This window comes from Plasmopara halstedii (genome assembly GCF_900000015.1).
Source record: "Plasmopara halstedii genome assembly, contig: Scaffold_1592, whole genome shotgun sequence".
NCBI classification, from domain to species: domain Eukaryota; phylum Oomycota; class Peronosporomycetes; order Peronosporales; family Peronosporaceae; genus Plasmopara; species Plasmopara halstedii.
The window spans coordinates 31,727-32,132 of record NW_020188503.1 but is presented as its reverse complement, the minus strand read 5'-3'; the positions used below and the strand labels follow the sequence as shown (position 1 = coordinate 32,132).

Genomic DNA, 406 nt, shown 5'->3' with positions numbered 1-406 from the left:
GTCTCCATTCGTGTAAACTTGCAAGTAGCGTCCATTGTGAGCTGATTGAATGGCAATCACGGCGTAGAAAAAGTTGTTCGTAAATGTCACGGTTGAAAGATAGACAACGGGCTTTGTTGGAACCAACAGGATTTTGCAAACTTTTCAGTTTATAAACCGACTGAATTATAACCGGCACGTCGAATGGAATTTCGCTCAGATCCATTGCAAACCTTTCAGAAGCTCAGCATAAAAGAAAATAGGTTGAAAAAATGTTAACTTCTTTCTTTCTCGGACAATTCTTAGTATTTTCGTCGTCAACTTCTTAATGTGTAATTGATGTGGGGTAACGTAAAAGCTAAGAAACATCGATAAAACTGCCGGTTGAAGTTTGTTTTACGTTTGAACACTGATCTCTTTACCTATC

At 38.2% G+C, this 406-nt stretch overlaps 1 protein-coding gene across 1 annotated transcript; it reads right to left on the bottom strand.

The window, feature by feature from the left end:
* Positions 1-18: 18 nt before the first annotated feature.
* PHALS_01774 (uncharacterized protein) lies at positions 19-205 on the bottom strand (the record flags this gene model as incomplete). The annotated part of the gene is made up of 1 exon (XM_024716232.1): positions 19-205. A coding segment is annotated over one exon (187 nt), but the record flags the coding sequence as incomplete, so codon positions are not given.
* Between the last annotated feature and the right edge of the window lie 201 nt (positions 206-406).